A 20,767-nucleotide genomic window follows, 5' to 3' on the forward strand; every position below is an offset into this window, starting at 1 on the left:
CTCTCTCTCTCTCTCTCTCTCTCTCTCTCTCTCTCTCTCTCTCTCAACCCATACTTTTTCTCCTTGCAAAATCATGGTCAGAGACTGAGAATGAGGCGGAACCTGATAATGCAGCACAAACTAAAGAGGGTTGCTGCATAGGAATGTCTTCTGATCTCAGGTTCTACAGACTCACAACTTAATGGCTTCTGGATCAAAGATAAGCCTGCAGTGGTGCAAGGAGGTAATCCTAACACTTGGGAGGTGGAGACAGGAGGAAAGGGAATTCAAGACCATAATTTGAGGTCAGCCTGGAGTCTCTGAGAGCCTGTCTCAAACAACAACTTTGGATGTGGAATACTTATGAGGACCAATTTTGATTTCCAGCCAGTTTTGTGTTGCTTGCTTGAAATCTGTCTCTAGGTCAGTGGAGACAGATTGATCCTCAGAATTTGCTAGCCAGATGTTCCATTCAAATCAGTGAGCTCCTGGTTCAGTAAGAGATACCATCTCAAGAGAGAGAGAGATTAAAAAGACAGTCAACATTGACTTCTTGTTTCTGCCAGTACATGCATACACTAACACACATACACAAAAATGAAACAAAAAGAAAACCAGGCATGGTGATGCATGCTTAGAAGATGCAGCATTTAGAAGATAAGGCATGAGAAGAACACCTTGAATTCAAAACCAGCCCACTGTATTAAGTGAGTTCCAGGCCATTTAGGGGTACATAGCAAGGCCTTGTCTCATAAATATAAAATAAGAGCAGAGTAGTTTGGGCTAAGTTGCATGCATGAACCCCAGGGTTCCATCACCAAGATCGCACAAACCAAGCATGGTGCTATCTGTCTAAAGACTTATAACTGAGGAGGGAAGGGAGAGAGGATCAGAAATTCAAGGCCATTCTTTACAGTGAGTTTGAAGCCAACCTGGGCTATGGATCCTGCCACAATATCACTGATTGTCAGATTGGAACATATTTGTTACCTCTCAGGAAGAATGACAATGAAGATTAGGCCTGCCTGATGGTCTGATGAAATGCTGAATTGATAAAACTATCCTCAGTGTAGAGATGAGGTAAGGAATCCCTCTAGATGGTTGAGGTAAGCAACCTTAGGAGGAGCCTTAAAACTAGCTGGAGAATATGGAGCCTGCATCAGGGTCCACATGCATCTGCTGGAGAGTGTATATGTGCAAGGCTAGGAAGAGAGAGATAGTTGATGCTGCTCTTTTACCATAGCAGATCTCAGAGTATATTGAGGAAATGTTTCTTCCTCTTGACTGCTTTATTCTTGTGAAGATATGTGGAACAGATCTGACTTCTGGCACTGACAGTGTGTAGGAAGTAACTCTGAGTCTCAAGATTAGGGTGGTCAAATCAAAGGTAAAAAGTTCTGTCTTCTACTCTTCATATGGGTTGAGTTTCAGGTCTTGGCCCACGGAAGCAAGGCATTTGGATTTTCATTCTTCATTTAAGTGGGAACCTCTCTATCTTGCACACACATATAATTATATTAATGTGTTCTATATTGAATAACAGAACCTAAAGAATCATCCTCTCTATACAGAAAGTTTCTTTTTTATTTTAATGACTTAGAGGTTGTGGTCCAGTCATTTGAACTATGGCCATCTATGATGACAAAGTTCTTGAACCAAGTAGTTGCTCAGTCCATAAGGCTGGATGTCTCAGGTCATCTTTAGTCTAGGTTGGAATCTCAAAGAAGTAGTGAAGGAATGGGCTTGCTTAAAAAGTGATAGTAAGCAGCTAAAGAAAAAAAAAGCTTCTTCTACGCCATTATATAGGCTTCTAGAAGAAGGTGTGGCCCAGACTAGAGGTGGGGTTTTCTTGCTCAAAACAATGTATTAAGGTGTATCGTCCTCCATCATGGTCCAAGTTAAAGACATGCCTTCCTACCTCTAATTCTAGATTATGTGTAGATATTCTAACTTCAAATCAAGAAAAAAAAAATCCTCTTGGGGGTATCCATCCATTTTAGGGTTTTATTTAATTCTAGTGTAATAAAGTTGACAACCAAGAAAACCCATCACAACTGCAAACTGTGTTGACTTGACACACAGTCATATTTATGCCATAATTAATTTCCAAATGTAAACATTAACCAGGTCATAATAATGCCTAAACATGATATAAGTAACTATTCTAAGTACAAGGCAATCTATCTATCTATCTATCTATCTATCTATCTATCTATCTATCTATCTATATATAATTAAAATATATATATAATTACGACCAGGTCGTAATTATGCCTAAGGTGAATTAACTACTTTTTGTACAGCTTAGGGTTAGGGTGTGCTAAGGGACACAGCACAGTGGTTACTGGTTCAGGTATTTAGTCCCTCTTGCAAATTCTGCCTCCTCTGGCCATTGTTTGCATGAACTTGTCAAACACCTAGAATGTCTCCAATTTGAATTTGTCTGATGCTTTTTTCATATGTAGGCCATAAATATGAAGTTTAGGTACAAATCCCACAGAAGGTATTGAATCCTCCTCTTTATGTCCTCTCTGGGGTGTGTGATGATGTCAGTGATGGTCATGCCTACTAAGCCTTTAGGTACACTCTACATACAGCTTCACGTGTGTGAGAAGCAGAGTTTATAGGTATTATCAGCTCTCAATTTTTGGTTTCCAAATCACCCCATAGAGACTGTTTTGATAAAGGTTGTACTTATATTAGAGTACTTACAGCTTCCATGGGATTTTAATGATTAACATTAAAATGTTAATCATAGTGTCCTGTTTAGATCTGCTGTCTCTCTTACAACAGAAGTGTGTGTTTCTGTGTGTACCAGGCAAGGGTTTATAATATAGATACCTTTCACTCAAATGTAACAACTTTCATTCAAACACCCAGGCTACCTAAATCATGTAATAAAATATAAGAAGCAATGCATTGAGGCCTGTAAGGAGATGTAGCTTTTTTTTTTTTTTTTTTTCATTTGGCGATATTCCTTACTGGGACCAACGATGCTTCATCTATCCTCAGACAGATAAAGAACTGAACTCAGTGAACATTGATACAAATATACTCAATAAAATCCTTGCAAACCGAACCCAAGAACACATCAAAGATATCACCCACCATGACCAAGTAGGCTTCTTCCCAGGCATGCAAGGATGGTTCAACATATGGAATTCCATCAATGTAATCCACCACATTAACAAACTGAAGGAGAAAAACCACATGATCATCTCCTTAGATGTTAATAAAGCATTTGACAAAGTCCAACACCCATTCATGTTTAAAGTCTTGGAGAGATCGGGGATACAAGGCACATACCTAAACATAGTAAAGGCAATATACAGCAAGCCTATTGCCAACAACATACTCTGAAACTGTAAACCAAAGCAAACTAAATGTTCATATTTCTCAGAGTGCTATGGGCATGGTGTCTCTTCACAGCTGTAAAACCCAAACTGAGAGAGAGATCATGATCTTTAGCATTAGCTGTGGATAATAGGTAGTGAAAATGTGACCATGAGAGTGGGTGTCAGAGATTGCAGATCTAAAAGTTAAGCAAAAGAAAAGGTGGAAAACTCAATTCACATCTATTCCCATATGAATAGGGAACTTTGAGGACCCCAGAGTCTCAAGAAACCAAGACAGAATTACTGGTAGGAAAGATAAGGACCAGGAGACAAGGAGATAACAGGAATGTGGGCAGATTAGTGTAGCAGTAGGGCAATCATGTGTTCTCTTGTTCCATGTCAGTGCTCAAAGTAAGTAGTAGAAATGGCACAAAATTCACTTGAAAGTTGAGAAGGAAGAAAAGACTTTTAGCTCTGAAAGAGGATGCTACAGGCAGGGTAGGTGGTGCTATTAGGGGACATGAATGGTAGAAGGTGAGGACAGAGGGTTTTGTTGTCAGAACATAATGCAAAAGGGGGCAGTGTCAGTTAAAGTCATAGTAGAGGCTGACTATGCAGGTGAGACTATGTCTGACATGAAGCTTCTGAGACCTGCACTGGCATGGTGCTTGGGTATGTAGAACACAAAGAATTTAGATTTGAGCTTCTCCTGGAAAATCCATTAACAGATTGGAGTTATTAATTCCTATCCTAGATGGAGTCAAAAGCAGGACTAAAGGAGATGACTATGATTTATAAACTTTTCAAAAGCAAGGAGGATTGAGTTATACAGTGTCGGTGTCTTTTACAGAGAGATGGCTCATAGCAGAGGGAAAAATATGATTACATTTAAAAAGTCTTCTTCATTTATATATTTTTGGTGTGTGTACATGATAATTTTTGTGTGCACCTGAACTTGAAGGCCAGAAGTTGATATCAGGTGTCTCCCTCATTTACACTCCAAATTAGTATATTTGTTTTTCTTTTGTTCTTTTTTTGACAGGGTCTCTCACAGAACAAGAGGCTTGCCAATGCACCTATACTGGCTGGTTGGCAAGCCTCAGTGTTTTTGTCTTTGTGCCCCCACTACTGAGAATACAAGCACCTGTGTCATTCTTGCCCTTTTTCACAGGTAAGAGCCCACTGGATACACAAAGGAAAGGCACTAATTAGTATCAAGGGCTAATGCTCACCATTCTCCAGTGCAACAGGAAGGGAAAAGGTATCATGTATCCAGGGACATAGGCTGGAGTACAAATGCATATTTACAGGGATTTGGCAGAAACCAAGGGGACAGCTGCTTATAAAGTTGTACTTCAGGGTCCACAGAGGCACCGATTCATGTGTATCTCCAAAACACATAAAGGACTGTGATTCAAGAGGGGAAAACAGGCCAATCTGGGAGGTATGGCAAGCTTGCTTCTCAACAGTACACCCAAGGTGTCAGTGAATCCAAGGAATGAAAGGCCGCTCTCCCTCTTCCGGCCAACACCAGAAGTCTAGAAGTTTTGATCTCAGAAATGTGAGAAAAGCAGAGATACTATTGTCTGCTGCTGCAGACAGTCAGCCCATGAGATTGGCAGACCTTTCTCATTAAGAGAATGTAGTCTCTGGGGGACTGGAGAATGGCTGAGAATATAAAGTGTTTCCTGCATGGGGTGAAAACATGAGTTTACCATCCAGTACTCATTTATAAGAAAAGTATATGGACAGGCATGTTTAATCTGTGCACTGGGGTGACAGAGACAGGAGGATGGAAAGAGCTGCCTGGATACCTCTTCTAGCACAATCAGTGAGCAACACGTTCCATCAGAGATCCTGTCTCAGAAAGCAGAAAAAATAAGTGAAGAGACACCAGATTTTGACCTATGACATCCTCACGTTTGTGCACACATACAGAGAGAGAGGGAGGGAGGCAGGGAGGGAAAGAGAAGGAGATGGAGGGAGGAAGGTGCAGAAAGATGAGAGAGAGTAGAGAGGGAAGAATAAAGGAAGGGAAGGAGAGAGAGAGTGAGAGGTTTTAAAACGCAATACATCATGATCTTTGAAATCAGACTAACTCCGGGAGTACATTCACTTCCTTTCTCTGGCTTTAACCAACTGCCTCAATACACATATCTGTTCCTCTTCTTCATTGTGAGTGAGTGAAGAAGGAGGTAATGGAGAAAGAAAATTGTGGAAGCTAAGCTGGCTCCATCCATAGCACCTTAGAGAAAAGAGGACAGGAAGTGTGGGGAAGTCAGAGACAGGTGTCATCATTAACCTGATGTGCTGGCTGGGTATGTTGGGAAACTGCAGAGAGGGCAAGGCTATGCCAAGATAGCCAATGCTCCACTCAGGGCTGGCAAGGTTCCAGGGAAGTGCACCCACAGGACTTGTGCACACCTAGGCACAGGCCAGAGAGGGCTGGTCTGGCCTGAAGCTAACAGAATCTGTCTGTCTGTAGAGCCCATGTAGACATCTGCACTGTCAATCAGGAAAGAAAATATTTATTTCGAGGTGGGGAAAGAAACACTCAGCGAGCAGTCGTCCCAGTGCCCAAAGTACACCCCACAGTCTCCCAGATGTTCCTTTTTGGAGTTCCTTCCTGTCTCCTCTCTTGGGAGTTGCAGGGGTGATGGCTGATAGCAGTGAGCACCCTTCTAAGGAATGGGTGCATGAGGGGCCCTGGCAGCCCCAATTCTGACTGCTGACCTCTTCCGGGCTGCCTTTAAGAGGTTCTTTTCAAAGAGCTCTTTCTCACGGTAGTGCACTGGTGGGCCATGCAGGTACTTCTCTTCTGCCTCCTTGTAGCTGAGCTCATAGAGGGCAGCGATGGAGCAGATGATTGCTTCTGGATGAAGAACGTCCATGGTAAACTGCACTTTATCTCCTCTAGTCAGGGAGAGCAGAGCCTCATCTGCTTCCTTGCATATTTCTTGCAAATGCCTGGCCACAAGATGCAACTGGTCGTCATCCTCCAGGTAGGTCTCAATACAGAAGTCTTCCCCCCTTGATTTCCAAAGATTGTCCACCCACCTGGACGGTTTTCTGCCCTGCACAATCTCCCGCAGGTGCTGGTCGGCCCCCTTTCTCTTCACTATGAAGTCCACGAGCTTCTGGTTGGCTCTGTCCCAAGCAGCCCTCATACGGTCAGGCAGAACTTTCTTGCGGGGGCCTTTCCCACCTGGGGCATTCTCCTCCTCCCAATCTTCCAGGTCCACATAGCTCACCTTAGGGAAATCAATGTGCAGGTCTCCTTCCTGGATGGCCCTCCTTAGCGGGTAACTGACTTGGGCAGTGTAATAGCCCATAAAGGAGCCCAGGTAGGCGCCACAGGCCAGGCCCTCTCTGTAGTGGTCGATCACTGTGAGGCACCAGCTGATGCCCTGGCTGTACACTCTGCTGGCTCTTCTTATGAGTGATATTTTTTCTCCACAGTCCAGATGTTTCAACTTGTGTAGAGGGGCACGGACACCCTTGTGCTCAAACTGCATGTTAGCTTCCATCAACAACACCCTCGCCATCTTGTCATTTTGGCTGACACTTTTTACCACCGCTGGCCAGAATGGAAGGTCCTGAAATTTGAACCAGACCAGCATTCCTCGTTCAATGGTATTCTGTAGCTGGGCAGAAGCCACCTTGGCAGCTTGGCGTGCTTTTTGAATGGTGGAACGCCTCCTCTTGAACCTGGTCTTCGTCACCTTTGAGTGAGCACACGGTTCCAGTTCTGGCACCCTGCAATGTGGACACAGCACGTGGATCTTCCTTTTCCTGTTAGCAATGCGGAGGGATCTTCGCAGCCTCAGGATTGGAGGCATGCAAGCTGCTGAGGCCGAGTTTGCAGCTGGCTTCAGGGTGCCCGGGCCGTGGTCCTCCTTGCTCTCATGGAAGGCATTCTTCCTTTGGCCTCCAGTAGCCCTGGTGTGTAGGTCAGCAAAACGTGCTTGTTGCTTGAGGGCTTTGGGCGAAGACCAGATGCACCTCAGTGGCCCAGAAGCAGCCTGCTGCTCTTTCTTAGCCCGTACACTCTGCCTGGAGGCTGAGGCAGTCAAAGACTTGGGTTTGGATGTGTTTAGCTTTTTCATGCATGCATTACGACCAGAATTTCCTTCCAGTGTTGTGTGACATGGCCGTACTCTGATGCCTCTTAGGACATTCTGTTTCATCTCAAAGTGTGGAGGCCCAACAGTGGTGTGTGCCTGGGCTTTTCCACCTCGCACTGTGGGCACTTTCTGTGAGCCCACTGGCAACACAGGACCCTGACGGTGCTGCTTTCCAGGACTCCTCTGGGAGAGCTCTTGGCCTTTCTGGTTGTGCTTTTGGAAGCACAGACGCACGCGCAGGCGAAAGCGAGGACGTGGTTTGGAGTTGGCCTGCTCTTTTGGAACCTTTTGAGGACTTGTTCTTGTGCTGGTTCTTTGGCCACCTGTCCTTCCACCTTGCAAACAGCCTCCCTCCCCCAGGATATCGAGAGCCACCTTGAGGGCTCTTCTGTATGCTCTGGTCTGCTTTGGTGAGCCATTGCCCTGTGACTCCTTCCCTGCCATGGAGGCAAGGCTCACAATTTCAGACTTGGATAGTGGCCTTGCTTTGGTGCTCCTCACTCTTGTCTTCTCCCCCATAGGCAAGATTTGCACCTCCAGGAAAGGTGCCCCTCTCCTCTTACTATGGGCTGATGTCCTGGGTCTGGACAACACCCTTGCAGGCCACAGCTGACCCTTCCAGCCACACAGCACATACTCTGCAGAGTTCATGGTGACAGTACTCTGGGGCTGTGCTGATCACTACAGCGTGAGCACTTTGGTTTTGGTGGGCAATGTGACTGCCTGGCAGTTGTCTCTGGCCAGGCTCTCCTGCCTGTGCTACTGGCCTCCTTCCAGATTCTGGTGGAGGAGCTGGAGCTGACTTCCCTCAGGGTTATGTGGGCTTCCCCTGCATGGTGGGAGAAGGAAGCAGAGTTGCATTAGGAAGGAAATAAATAGGCTTTAGCCAGCATGGACTCATCAATGCGGTCAGGTGAGGCAAGGGTAATCAAGGGAGCTCACAAAGCCTGTTATACAGATGTGGGAGAAGATATGCAAAAGGTCCAGAGCAGATGGGAAACAGTTGTAATAATGTTGTTCCCCACCCCAAGTCTGGAGTGTTTAACTTCATCCCAGAGAGGTGGATGTCATTACAAAGGCTGTGCATTTTCTTGCCCACCAGTCAGTACCTTAGGGCTCCCTGGGATTCTTTTGCAAGGAAACCTCATTGTTCTCTTTCCTAGGGAGCTAGTCCTGCTCTGCCAACCCCAGGATGCCTATGGACAACCTAGTGCATGAGCCTTCCATACTTGTGTGATTCTAAGTTGAGCAGCAAGGAGGTGGGGAACTCTTCATGGTGATTCGCATAACATGGTAAGAGAAGATGGCTGCTTTCATAGCTTCTGGCTACCCCACCAGCCCACCACCAATCTTTCAGCTTAGTTCTGTTTCCATTGTGGACCTCACTATGGCATCAAGTGTCTACAGGGCACACTTGGCGAGATCCCCAAAGAGAAGCTACTTCTTTACTAAACAGACATGCTTATTAATTAATTGGAAGACTCAGTGATTTCAGATGGCAAGCAACAGGGTTATGTGACATGACAGGGAGACAAGTGTCTCTGTTGGAACTGTGCACCCTCCTGCTGCAATGTCAAGCCTATGGTAGACCCTGCACACCCATATCTGCCTGTGATGAGCACTATTCATCCAAGAGATTACAGATCACTGACCTCTCCTGTCTCCAACCTCTGTGCCCTAATGTTAATCCATAAAGTCTTAGACAGGAAATTAAAGTAGCTACTTGATGATATGGATGGTCATGTGCCCATCCCTAGGTCTCGTGATATTCAATCTCATCTGTATTGCAGCTCTCCTCTTCATGTTCCTCCATACTGTCCCTCTCAACATAGTCCTCCCCTTAACCATCTCAGTGTAATTTCAACCCTTTCTTCTCCTCTCTGTCCAATTGTCTGTTTGTCTCTCTCTGTCTCTCCCTCTGTGTGTGTGTGTTTATGGTGGTAGCTAATCTGCTCTTGACTGCTTCTTCCTTGAGCCGGCCAGTTTCCTATCAGCAGTGTGCATGTCACCTGAGGGAAAACTCATCTGTCTGATCCTCAAGAGGCTGTGCTTGCTGAGAAGAACTACAACACAGAGGAAGAACCAAGAAAGACCCACATGCCACCCATGTTCACTATTCATGCTAGGATGCAAATTTGATTCTTGACATTACCAGGGCACCATGAGCCATAGTGAAACAGAGCACTCTGAACTGGGGGCTCCTGTGACACAAATCATCTTGGGAACTCCCATTACAACAGGTCCCCTCTGTGAGTGTGGCCATACCGAGCATAGAGACCCCAGATCTTATCCTAGGAATTCCTAACCTTACAGAAGTAGGGGGTGGAGAGCAATGACATTCTCCTCAATTCCTCAGTCCTTTCCTTCTGAACCCCTGTATCCATAAACTACTGGTGGTACACGCTAGCCCCCTATTCACAATGCAAATGTGCAGTGTCTCTCCTGTTGCATTCCCTTCCAAGCATTACTGACTTCAAATCTGATCTCACAATGCATAAAGTGGCTATCTACATAAAGGAGGCTAGGTGTGTCTCAGGCCACATCTGCTGGATGATGCAGCACTAAATGCGTATGTTGGAAGTATGGAGTTCATTTTAGTGATCACCAACAGGAACCCTTCCTCTGATGAGGCTGTATCATCTAACATGGTTAGCTGGCTCCCTCTGATGCAGCTCCCTTGGAGTCCTAGACGTTGGGACACAGGTGTCTCCTGAGAACACAGAGGAAACTATAACCCCCTCAGGTACCTTAGGCTGTCTTCTTCTGGATCTTCCTTGAACTGGCCCTCCAGCAAGGATGAATGAGCACCATCAGGCCCAACCACATCACCACCATCCAGATACCATGCCTCACAGGGTACCCTTAGAAACCTCAGATATGTGAATTATACTTACAAAATGCACCCTTTTTACGCTGCACAGGTCTGCACAATGTTCAGCTTCCCTCGGGCAGTACGTTCTCAGACTCACATACTTCACTTAGAAATCATATCTGGGAATACAAAGTGTGTGTTCAAGCCCACAAACCATGCTATTCAGGCATCATCTGTAACCCAGACATAGAGAGATGTGCATGCACTCATATCAGTCCACACTCCGCCACCCACACCCCCTTTGTGTATTCTGTCTTTGTATGCCTGTTGCTCCAGGGCATATGAAAGTCCTTGCCCTTCCTACAGACTGCTTAAATGTTATTGGTATTGCCACCTGCCTCCACTGTTTCAGGCATCACCTGCCTCCAGACCACTACTTTCAACCAAGGCTTTGCTGAAATTTCTGTGATAGTTACCTTTCTGGCAAAAACAGTGCTCTCTTTTCCAGAGGCACAAAGAGAAGAAGTAGAATACTGAAATCCCTGTCTCAGTACATGCTTCAGCCCTGGGACCAAAGGCCTTTTATCAAGAACTTGGGCACAATTGCTGTGTGTGAAGTCTATTCACATTTTCTGCAGATGGGAACAATAGCTTCCTTTCCTGTGTGCAAGACAGACACATGGGTTAAAGGAAGTCTGATGAGAAGGTGCAAGAAGGGTATAGTGTATATTGGTCACACAGAGGAGCAGAGACACACAGAGGGATCCTGATGTGTTGGTGGGTTATGGGGAATCCATGGCTGCACACTCTCTAATTCCCAGCTGGTTCTTAACCCAACTCAGAGCACTGTAAAGTCTCAGACACAGACACATACTAATGCCTGTTGGGGGAACAATGTCTGGCCTCTCCTCTCTCCTCGGGTATTCATGACACCAGGTGTTTTACTTCAGTATACCCAACTGCCATTAGTGGCCAGTATTAGAGGCAGGTATCTTTTTGTAGGCCCGTGGCAGATATCCAGGCCCGGAGAGTATCACCACTTCCTATAAACAATCTTCCAAAAATAGCCTGCAGGTCAGCACCCACCTCCCACTCATAAGCCTCCACCCCAGCCACAAAGGGAGGCCCAGATACACCTCTGCCTTAAATGCCTTCCAGCTTCTCTCTAAGACAACAAACGCCACAACTATCTAGGCATTAAGGTGCTGCCACACAGATGCAGTCATTCTGTCAAGCACACAAGTGACAATCATCGCCAAAGAGAGAAAAGGTATCCATTCACATGTGTTGGGGAACTATGCTTTCATGGCCTGAAATGATAAAGCTGGCACCAAAGGGTTGTCACCTGAGGACAAAGAGACAAGGCAGGGTCCTTTGGGCTTCACTTCAAACAGTAGTAGTGACAACAACTCCTGTCCCATGAACAAGCACACAGGCTCCCAGGGCACACTCAGAGGGTCAGCTCACAGAGTCACTCAGGTTGGCTGAAGGCACCTACCTACATGCTTCCTGTGGTTGTCTACTGATCTCACCTCTTCAGTCTGTGAGTATCCTTCAGAAATACATCTGTAACCAGGAAAGAATGGCTTGTCCTCGTTGTCATGGCAACCACAGTGTCATAGAAAAAGTTTTCTGCAAGTAGCCAATTCTTTGTGGAAACCAGGAAGTACTGTTCACTTACACCTCTGTCACCTAGTTCCCCCCAGCCAGACCCCTGTAGCTTCAGGCATGAAAGAAAGTAACCATGCACACACTACAGAAGATGTCTCTATCACTCCAGGGTACAGGGTCTTTAAGCACAGAGGCTCTGGGAGAAGGCAAGACAAGAGATGGCAGGTACCAATAGTATTTCAATTGTCCACACAAAAGAGGAACCAGAAATAGTTGGTTGAGTATGTGTCTGTACAAAATGAATTCAAGAGCTGAAATACTTATCTGGTGCTCTTATGGAAAAACTATCTGTGATTTTACTTGCCTGCACTGATACACATAGCTTCAGCCTTTTGGTGGTTGGCGAGAGTGGGTCTAACTGCATAATAATCTTTTCTATTTTGCTTGTATCCTAAGGTGTCATCCTGTGCTCTCTGAAAGCCTACAGTTGTAAAGGGCAATGGAAAACTCTCTCCACCTGTGGGTCTCACATTGCAGTTGTGATTTTGTTCTTTGTCCCATGCTTATTTGTATATGCACACCCACCATCTGCTTTCTCCTCTGATAAAATGGTGGCGATATTTTACAACATTATAGCTCCCTTGTTCAATTTATTATTTGCACTTTTAGGAATAAGGATATGACAAATGCCATGAAGAAAGCCTGGAAGAGATTCTTGGTGGTTTCTGAATGGAAAGTGAGAGATAAAAAGATATCAGTAAAAAGCCCAAAATCATTTTGATAAAAAAGATTCTGCATTCTCCTTTTATTGAATAAGTCATCTCTGTCACTAGCAGTACATCAGAAAGGGTCAGAAATGAAGTGTTCATGTTATTTTGCGTACCAGTTCTTATCTGGCAACTCACAATTTTCAAATGTTTACTAGGGAGATTTGAAATTTGTGCTTGCTTAAATTGTAGTAATTTAAGAGAAAAATGGAAAGATATTTTATGTATCTAGTTATTTACTAATTATTCCACCCTGTACATGAGGTCATAGCAATTTACAATTTAAATGACTCTTGGAAACAACCGGGATTCAGGACACACAGACAGCAGAAGATTCTCAGAAACTCTGTTGTTGATATTTCTGTGTCATGTGAGGTCAGCCTATAGTCTGAGCTTATCACAGCAGGTGTATGTTATAAGCACTATGTTGAATTTATTCAGAGATATAATTTGGTTAAATTAACTGTTTATGTTCCTCTAGTGACAGATGAAATGCTTCACATACTGGTTTGATATGGGAATGGACTGGGGAAGACTCCATAACCAAATCAGCAGTGATTATTTCTTATTCAAGCTTCAAGAAAGAGAACACTTTAGCAAATCTTATACTAGCAACATAAGGGAAAGGAGTGACTTTATTTTCCACATTACCATAGCAACAAGATAACCAGACCTTCAACCAACAAAAAGTCAGTTTTAATAGTAGGGGCCATTCCAGTTTTCTTGGTGACTTTAGTTTACTTTGACTATGGAAATGAAAATAATTTTAATGGAATAATCGTACGTGAAATGACTTTTCAATTGAGCCACATTTTACATATCAGCCCTTTAGTTGAGTTTAATTAGTTTCAGCTAGTCATATGGTTTCTGAATAAATGTATTTTCTGGAAAAAGACCTGTATTTCTCTTGTTGTATGAGCAGTTATAAAATGTGAATTAATCATGTAATTTCAGGTACAATACTGAAAAATACATTCCATTCTTTTCTTAATCTTTCATGCCAGTACAAAGTAAAAGAGTACATTTTGTGGGAGAAGATTTCCCCAATATTTGGAAGGGAGTATTCATGGGGTGTTGTGATTAGGTTTCAAACAATCAACTGAAACATGAGTGTGCATTACAAATGCCCCCATGTGTAACAAAAGCACAAGGATCCTAATAGAGCTCACCACTGGATTAACATGCATTATCATCTTTCTTCCTCATAACAGGTTTGGATTATTGATGTCTTTTCCTTATACACAATGATTTTTGCCCTTGATAAGTTCATTTATTTATGAGAAATAATGAAAAAAGGCTTATTTGGGTTCAATTGTTTTATGATTCTTTAGTTTTCACATTTTGAAATACAAATAAAACAAAACAACAAAACTTCATTCAGGCCAGACCATAGTGATAGATAAAGATTTACATCTAAATGCACATGGATTTAAAAATCAAGCACTGGCTTTAATAAATCTATCCTCTTACCCCTCTGTATAGACTCTGCCAATGATCAATGTTTTTGGTATTAGACATTATGGCCGGTGTTCGATAGAATCTCACAGACCATGTTTATTATTTTTTAAGTATGTCTCTAATATCCCTAATTGCTCCAGGATATTTATCAATGAAGAGTTTTGGATTTTGTCAGAGGCCTTTTTTGTATCTAATGAGATGATCATGTGGTGTACTTCTTTTATATGTTTATGTAGTAGAAGCAGAAAATGAGCCAAGACTTATCTTTGCACTTTTTCTTTTCTGTAGCCTACCTTGAAAACATTTTTTACAGAATATTGTTACAGAACTATTATTGAAAAATAATATTTCCCTTTTAATGGCTCTCATTCTTTACCAAGACTAAATCAATTAGTATTACAATATAAATTTTATATCTCTGAAGGAATTGTATGTGTGCACACACATATATATGGATAACTACATATGCTAATAAACTTTGCATTACACTAACAAAATGTCCAAAATAAACAATGTAAGAAAACTTACACTGCTTCATAGTTTTACATGTTTATTTCCATAAAGGGGGCAAATACAATTACTTTCAACCTAAAAACACCTTCTAATTTTGCTGTATCTTTAAGATGATTGGAAATGTCTAGTAAATTTGCTTTTCCATTTTTTTCTTTTCTGGGGGGGGGATGGGTTTTGAGACAGGGTTTCTCTGTGTAGAGTTGGCTCTCCTAGACTTACTATGTAGACTAGGCTGGCCTTGAACTCACAGAGATCCTCCTGCCTCTGCTTCCTGAATGCTGGAATTACAGGTGTGTGTACCACCGCCCGACTGTGAATTTGGTTTTTCAGTGAAGAAATATTTATCAAGTGCCTTCTCTGTGAGTTCTATTCAGAGGCTACAAGAGTAAGTTAGGTCGTATCCTTCCCTCCATGGGAATCCCTCCCTTACATTTCATTAAGTTTGGAAGAGAACCATTACACAATCGTGTGACCCATTTAGATTGAGTCAAATTCTGTGCATGTGTGGGAAGCAGAAGGGTGCATTGAGCTTGTTACTGGAGCAGTAGTGGAGAACAAAGAGGCCAGTAAGAAGGAAAGGGAGGACAAGGGAAGTAAGGTATAGAACAATGAACTACAATGATACATATGTGTGAAAGTATCATTTTGAAACACCTCTCTGAATACAAAGTAAAAATTAATAATGACAAGAACTAAAGAATCAAGCATCTGAACAAAGACTTGAAGAAACAGGGAGTTAAGCCTGTGGAGCCCTTGAAGAATATTCTGGGCCTCAGGAGTAGCCAGATTGAGGAGACTGGGAAGGAAGGAACTGTGAGAACAGAACAAGTGAAAACAGGAACAAAACCTTGGGCCACCATGAGCAATCTAAATTTTATTTATTTATTTGGTATTAGGAAAAACCTAGGTCTTTGCACACATTAGGCAAGTGTTCTACCACTGAGTGATACTGTGAACTCTTCACATTTTTTAAAAGAAAATCATGAGTCAGGATTGACAATTTGTTGCTAGCCTTTTCAGTAGCTGGGCTTAGAACAGTGGTCCAGGTTCATATAGAAAGTCAGTTTTGGTGAATAGCAGCTTTTACTTCATAAAGGAGAATATAACATTCCCCTTTATTAAGAGGAAAAACAAAATTGCATTTAAGGAGAGAGAGGAGAACACAGAGAAGAGAGAGATTGCCACTTTATTGTAAGTTGAAATTCAGAATCCTGAGCTAAGGTAGTGTTTTTTACAGGATTTATGTAATGAATAATTACTGATGATATCCTCAACAATACGATGATGCCCCTGAGAATTAAAATATATCATTTTAACTTTTATTGTAAGTCCTTGTATTCAGTACAGCCTTTCTCTTTCTTAAAATAGGCTAGGCGCATATTAATTTTAGATTTTGAGACAACTCAAAGTGTTGATGTTCAAAATGTTGATAAATTTCAATGTTGGATCCTGTTTCTCCAAACATTTTTTAGTCTGTGTGTTTTTATTGGAGAGTTGAGTCCCTTGATGTTGATAGTTAATAGTGATCAATGAATATTAGTTCCTTTTATTGTGGAGTTAGTGATGTTACTGTGTTTCTATGCTTGCTTTCTTTTATTTATTTTTCTGTTGTGAAATTATCTATGTCCTGTGGTTTCTTATGTGTAGCTGTTTTCATTGGATTGGAGTTTACCTTATAGTACCTTCTGTAGGGCTGGGTTCCTGTGTAGATATTGTTTAAGTTTTGTTTTGTCATGGAATGTTTTGTTTTCTCCATCTATGTTGATTGAATGCTTTCTGTGTATAGTAGTCTGCATTGGCATCTTTGGTCTTTTAGATTCTGCATGACATCTGTCCAGGCCCTTCTGGCTCTCATAGTTACAGTGGAGAAGTCTGGTGTGATTCTTATAGGTCTACCTTTGTATGTTACTTGGCCTTTTCCCCTTACTGCTTTTAATATTTTTTTCTTTGTTCTGTAGATTTAGTGCTTTGACTATGATGTGACTTGAGGAGTTTCTTTTCTGATCTAGTCTATTTGTTGTTCTGAAGGCCTCTTGTATGTTTATAGACATCTCTTTCTTTAAGTTGGGAAATTTTTCTTCTATGATATTCTTGAAAATACTTTGTGTACCTTGGACCTTGGAATCTTCTTTTTCATCTGTTTCTATTATTCTTAGATATTGTCTTTTCATGCTATCCTTGATTTCCTGGATGTTTTGTGTTTGGAACTTTTCTCATTTTACTTTTTCTTTGAGAAATGTATTAGTTTTGGCTAGTGTATCTTCAGCGCCTGAGATTATCTATTCCATCTCTTGTATCCTGTTGGTGATGCTGACCTTTGTGGTTCCTGATCATTTTTCTAAGTTCTCCAACTCTAGGGTTTTCTCTTTTGTGTTTTCTTTATTGATTCTAATTGTGTTTTCATGTCTTGCATCATTTCCTTCATACGTTTGAATATGGATTCCTGTCTTTCCATGATGACCTCTGATTTTTTGTTCGTTTGCTGTCTATATGCCATTAATTGTGCCTCTAATTGTACCTCTATTAATTTGGCTGCAGTTGCCAGTATTTCTTTGAGAGCTTTGTTCATTTCCTCTCTATATACCTCTACTCGTGCCTCTATTTGTTTGGCTGTATTTGCCTCTGTTCCCTTAAGAGCTTTGTTCATTTTCTCTTTTTGTGCCTCTAATATATTGATGAGCCTTGAAGTGAGATAATTTTCCTGTTTTTCCAATGAATTAGCATGTCCATTAACATTTGAGGTTCCTGGTGAAGCCATGATGTCCTGATTTTTGTTGGATGTGTTCTTATGCCAACCTCTAGCTATCTGTTTATCTGTAACCTTTGCTCAATTTATTCCTAGTTTGTATTTCAGACTGTGTAGGTCTTTCTTTTGTGTCTGGAGTATTCTTCAGGAAGATAAGAGAGGTCCACACAGTTTTGAGAGCAGATATTGGTGTTTCCATTGTAGCTAAGGGAGGAAGGTCACAGGTGTGCAAGTGCGAAAGAGGTACAGGGAACCACTACTGTGCTCTCATTACATATGGTTCATCTGGAAATTTTAAATAAATTACCCCCTTGAATCTTCATAACATGACCAATAACTACGTTTATTTTTGTTTAACAGGTAAGTTTAGATACTTTAGTTTCTTAATTCCAGTCAACAGTTTAAATGTTGAGAGAGAAATGATTTTCAGTCTGTTGTTCCTGAATTCATTCCTGTAGTATGATAATATGTGAATTTCTGAATGCTTTTCCCTGGTAAATGAGAACCAAATTTTTCATTTATATCTTGATTTCCAAGAAAATCTCTGTATCTTTCAGCTTATGGCTGAAATTTAGCAAAACCTGTACTTTACACTTGTTTGCTTTCTGTGGGTAGGCATCCAAAAAACATGAGAAGCTGAGTAGTCTGCATAGATTACCTGGCTCTTCTTAAGGCTAGCTTCACATTGTAGATTGGTGTAAACTCTCAACTTTCCTCACCAACTATGGCTGTAATACTCATTCTAGAATGAAGGCCACATCAGTGGTTTTAAAATATGTATGTTGTTCAAGAGTTCAATATCATACAATGATGAGTCACAGAAGTCGGGATATTAGATCTACTTTTTTAATTTTGAAGATGATATCAGAAGGGATGCCCATACTTCAACACACTTTCTTTGAGATAATTTCAAAAGGCATGTTAATATACCAATTCTTAGTTTTCCTCTTTATAAAAAAGGAATGAAAGTGTAGTCCTGGACTACCGTGATTATTAAACGACATGAAAATCTTCAGACCAGTACTAGGCCAGGGTAAGTAGGCAAAGAACACTGTGGAAAATGAATTCTGCCAGTTAAAGCCAGCTTTGCTAACAACAACAACAACAAAAAAAACAAACAAACCTGAAAATAGGGACAAAATTTACACAACACTCTTCTGTGAGTTTTTTTTTAATCATCTTAACAGAATCTGCAGTATAAAGAATCTTTTGAATTGTAGTCAGTCCCAAAGGTACATGCAATTGGCTAGGGGCGAAATAGCTTTTAAGCGCTAACTTACAATTCCTGGCTTATGTGAAATACTGTAGTAGTATTTGAGAGAACTACTAAGAATTGGTATATCTCTAAAACAGTTACACGGAAAATAAAGGTGCTAAAAATCACTTAAAGAGTATATGGCCTGCCTTCTTTCTTTTCTTTTCTTTTCTTTTCTTTTCTTTTCTTTTCTTTTCTTTTCTTTTCTTTTCTTTTCTTTTCTCTTCTCTTCCCTTCTCTTCTCTTCTCTTCTTTTCTTTTTGTGAAGGGTAATAATATGGGCCTCTTGGCATTCTTCTACATATCGACATCCAGTTAGACCTGCACCATTTGATGAGGATATGGTCTTTTTTCCATTGTATGGTTGTGGCTTTTTTTTTTTTTTTTGTCAAAATTAATTTCCCATGGGTGTGTAGGTTTATTTATGGGTCTTTGATTTGATTCCATAAAATCTGTCAGTCTGTTTCATTGCGAGAAACATGTCAATTTTATTACTGTTGCTTTATAGTACAACTTGAGATCAGGGATGGAGATACCTCTAGAAGATCTGTTATTGTACCGGAATGTTTTAGCTATTCTGAGATTTTGTTTTTCCATATGAAATTGAGAATTGTTCTTTCAAGGTCTGTAAAATATTATGTTGGTATTTTGTTGGGAATTGTGTTGATGCTATAGATTGCTTTTTGTAGGGTGGCCATTTTCACTGTTATTCATACAGATCCATTAGCATGTGGAACCTTTCCATCTTCAAATATCTCTTTCAGTTTCTTTCTTCAGATCCTTTTTTTTTTTGAGTAGATCTAATGATTTATTTATTTTTTTTATTTTTTATTTTTTTTTTCAATGCAGTTTATTCAGGAACATTGAACAATCCTCGGACCCCGGGGAAAGCCATCCCACAGCTTAAATAGCCTCTGGGTAGCCAACCCAGACGTGCCACGGGGGCAATGCAGATAGGTCCACATACATGGAAGCAAGCCAGACCCTCAGCCTTAGCCAAATGTGGAATTGTTCATGACAGAGAGCACTCACCATCGGGAAGGTGGAAGGCGGAAACCAGCTCCATCTTTAAGGCATAGCATTCCGCAGCTCTCTACAGTTCCCCCTTTTTGTTTTAGAAGCATCAGGCAAGAGTAGAGGTCTGATCTCTGATATTAGAAATAAATTGGGACTTTGTACAGATGTTCATTTAGGTGTCATCCACCCAAAGAGCATCAGACCCGTCCGATACCTTTTTCTCAGAGGCGGGACCTGGGGCATCAACCCGCATGCAATCAGACATGCTCTTCTCTGGGTCCAAAGCGGTTGACCCTGAGTGCAGTGCTTAGCCTTGCATCCTGAGCGTATCATTTTAGCTTTTTTTTCAGTTCTTTTACTTGCTTGGTTAGAGTCACACCAAGGTACTTTAATGTTATTTGTGGCTATTGTGAAATTATTTTTTCCCTAATTTCTTCCTCAGCCCATTTGTCTTTTGTATACAGGATGGCTTCAGGTTTTTTGTTTTGTTTTGTTTTGTTTTTTTGAGTAAATTTTGTATCCAGCCACTTTCCTGAAGGTGTTTATCAGCTGAAGGAGGTCTCTGGTAGAATATTTGGGGTCACTCATGTAAACTACTAATCATCTGCTAATAGTGATATTTTGACTTCTTCCTTTCTGATTTCTATCACCTATATCTCCTTTAGTTGTCTTATTGCTCTAGCTAGGACTTCAGGAACTATGTTGGAGAGACAAGGAGAGAGTGGGGAGCCTTGCCTTGTCCTTGATTTCAGTGGGATTGACTTCATTTCTCCCCATTTAGTTTGATGTTAGTTATAGGATTCCTCTATGTTGCTTTTACAATGTTTAGGTATGTGCCTTGTATCCCTGATCTCTCCAAGACTTTAAACATGAATAGGTATTGGATTTTGTCAATTTTTTTGGCATCTAAGGAGATGATCATGTGGTTTTCCTCCTTTAGTGTGTTTATATGCTGTATTACATTGATGAATTTTCATATGTTGAAATACACCTGCATGCCCAGGATCAAGCCTACTTAGTTGTGTTGGATGATATCTTTAATGTGTTCTTGGATTCTGTTTGCGAATATTTTATTCAGTATTTTTGCATCAATGTTCATAAGTGGGATTGGTCTGATGTTCTCTTTCTTTGTAGCGTCTTTGTGAGGTTT

At 41.5% G+C, this 20,767-nt stretch overlaps 1 protein-coding gene and 1 pseudogene across 1 annotated transcript; one reads left to right on the forward strand and one right to left on the reverse strand.

Annotated features, from left to right (window-relative positions):
* Window positions 1-5,995: 5,995 nt before the first annotated feature.
* Window positions 5,996-8,089, reverse strand: LOC132649928 (PWWP domain-containing DNA repair factor 4-like). Its single transcript, XM_060374703.1, has one exon. It carries the CDS (start codon window positions 8,087-8,089, stop codon window positions 5,996-5,998), a length of 2,094 nt encoding a protein of 697 aa, XP_060230686.1.
* A 240-nt stretch (window positions 8,090-8,329) lies between these two features.
* Window positions 8,330-20,767, forward strand: part of LOC132649929 (COP9 signalosome complex subunit 5-like) — a 57,572-nt pseudogene continuing 45,134 nt past the window's right edge.

Source organism: Meriones unguiculatus, chromosome X (genome assembly GCF_030254825.1).
Source record: "Meriones unguiculatus strain TT.TT164.6M chromosome X, Bangor_MerUng_6.1, whole genome shotgun sequence".
Classification (NCBI taxonomy): domain Eukaryota; kingdom Metazoa; phylum Chordata; class Mammalia; order Rodentia; family Muridae; genus Meriones; species Meriones unguiculatus.

Coding starts and splice junctions, on each gene's coding strand:
- LOC132649928 (XM_060374703.1), bottom strand. CDS start 8,089: ATGAACTCTGCAGAGTATGTGCTGTGTGGCTGGAAGGGTCAGCTGTGG.